This window comes from Rhagoletis zephyria, unplaced genomic scaffold (assembly GCF_001687245.7).
Source record: "Rhagoletis zephyria isolate East Lansing unplaced genomic scaffold, Rhagoletis_zephyria_1.1 Rzeph_scaffold_44011, whole genome shotgun sequence".
NCBI classification, from domain to species: Eukaryota; Metazoa; Arthropoda; class Insecta; order Diptera; family Tephritidae; genus Rhagoletis; species Rhagoletis zephyria.
Genome location: NW_016201066.1, coordinates 1 through 1839, shown reverse-complemented (window position 1 = coordinate 1839; position 1839 = coordinate 1). Strand labels below are relative to the sequence as shown.

The 1839-nt window shown below is 35.1% G+C and overlaps 1 protein-coding gene across 1 annotated transcript; it reads left to right on the top strand.

Annotated features, from left to right (window-relative positions):
* Positions 1 to 835: 835 nt before the first annotated feature.
* LOC108355280 (diuretic hormone receptor-like) lies at positions 836 to 1833 on the top strand (the record flags this gene model as incomplete). The annotated part of the gene is made up of 3 exons (XM_017606445.1): positions 836 to 841; positions 1461 to 1571; positions 1704 to 1833. Coding segments are annotated over exons 1-3 (247 nt in total), but the record flags the coding sequence as incomplete, so codon positions are not given.
* Between the last annotated feature and the right edge of the window lie 6 nt (positions 1834 to 1839).

The window sequence follows — 1839 nt, the reverse complement described above, 5'->3', positions numbered from 1 at the left end:
CCTTTTTCCATGCAAACAAGTGGTTTTTTAACATGGCGATGTCCTACGAAATTTCAGTTGTCCGACTATGCAGCAGCTTATACCAATTGAAGGGGTAGTCTGTCGGGTCATCACATGTGAAAGGAATAAGTATGTCATTTTGCTCGCGTTGCAACAACAATCGCAATGGCGTATAGAACAGACAACTTGCTTGCCATTCGCGAGATCCGAGGTTTGAATCCTCGGGCAGTGAAATTTTTTTAATTAAACTTCTTTCGCCACATTTTTCAAAGTCGGGTCATGCTACCTTTTTGTCACAATCGCCTCGCAAAAATAAATAATATATTCCACAAAGTTGAGATAAAATGAGAGATGTATGCAAANTGTCTGACACAGACTTACATGGATGCCAGGCCATAGTAATGAGCTGGCCAGGAATGGCACGCTCGAGCCCGATCTTCTTAGGCTTACAAAGCCAAGGCTCTAAATTCTAGTAGGTGTATTGACAGCAAGGGGTATCTACTGATTAATTAAACTCTTGTTTGGAAACTTGCAGTTTTGGCGCTTGGGCTCATCCTTCGTTGAATTTCAAGATAACATTGTGGTTATTCACACTTGTCTGGTTATCAGGTTATCTGAAATAAAAATATTACGACCTTAGCCTGATAACCAGACTGGTGTGAACACTCACATTGTTATAGAAGATTCTGGACAATGTAAGCAACAGCAGAAACGGAATGAAACTTAATTTTTTTTTTTGTGCTGTTACAACATAAAAATTGGACTTATTAGCTTAAGCTATGGAAAGGAACTTTAGTACTGAAATCGGAACTCGTTACAATCAAATCCATATTCAATGGATGTGCCTTTTCACACTTAAAACCTACGCAAAAATTTTACTTAAGTTGAACGCCAATGTATAAAAAATTGTCTCCCGCACGATTAAAAATAGTCACTGTTATGACAACACTTTTTAGTTGCCCATTTAAAACTAATAAAACGCAATGTTATGCAGTTTTGTAGCCCATTCTGATTTAGTCCAACAAAATGCAAGTTTCAAGTACCTAAATGTTACCGTAGATTTTTTAGGATGTTTTGTTAATGCGTCATATGGAAGAAAATGCGCCTCCACAAAAAAATCTAAAAAATCAATCACAATTTTTACTTCCTTTAACTTGCACTTTGTTGGTATAAAATGTAATGAGCTACAAAACTGCATATCCGAAATTTTTCTAAAGATTCTGATTAAAAAATTTTAATTTATTATGAATTTTTTTTTTTTGAGATTCGTGTAAACTTTTATTTATGTATGTGGTTTCTGTTTGCATTGCATTTTAAATGAAAATTATTAAAAGCAAATACAAATAAATTGCAAACATTGTCATTTTGAATTTCGACGCTAATTCATTGACCGCAGCTGTACTTACTTTTAGTCTATACATAAATATCAGCATCTCTAATGCATACGAATTTATTTTCAGTTATTTATCCAATGCTCGTGGCTTCGAGAATCTCACATAGATTGGATATTTCAAGGACCAACCTGTCTAGTATTAATACTCAATTTAATATTTCTCATACGCATCATGTGGGTAAGTACATAAATCTGTAATCAACTAAGTATTTAATTGGAAAGCATTATTTTTTTTGGCCTTCGTATTTATGTAAATCCATATACATACGTGATGTTATTGACATTACCTCAACATCACTCATCATTTCAGGTGCTCATCACAAAGTTGCGCTCGGCCAATACTCTGGAGACGCGTCAATATCGCAAAGCATCAAAAGCTCTGCTTGTACTCATACCATTATTCGGTATCACGTATCTCATTGTTCTTTTTAGTCCTGGCGGTGATG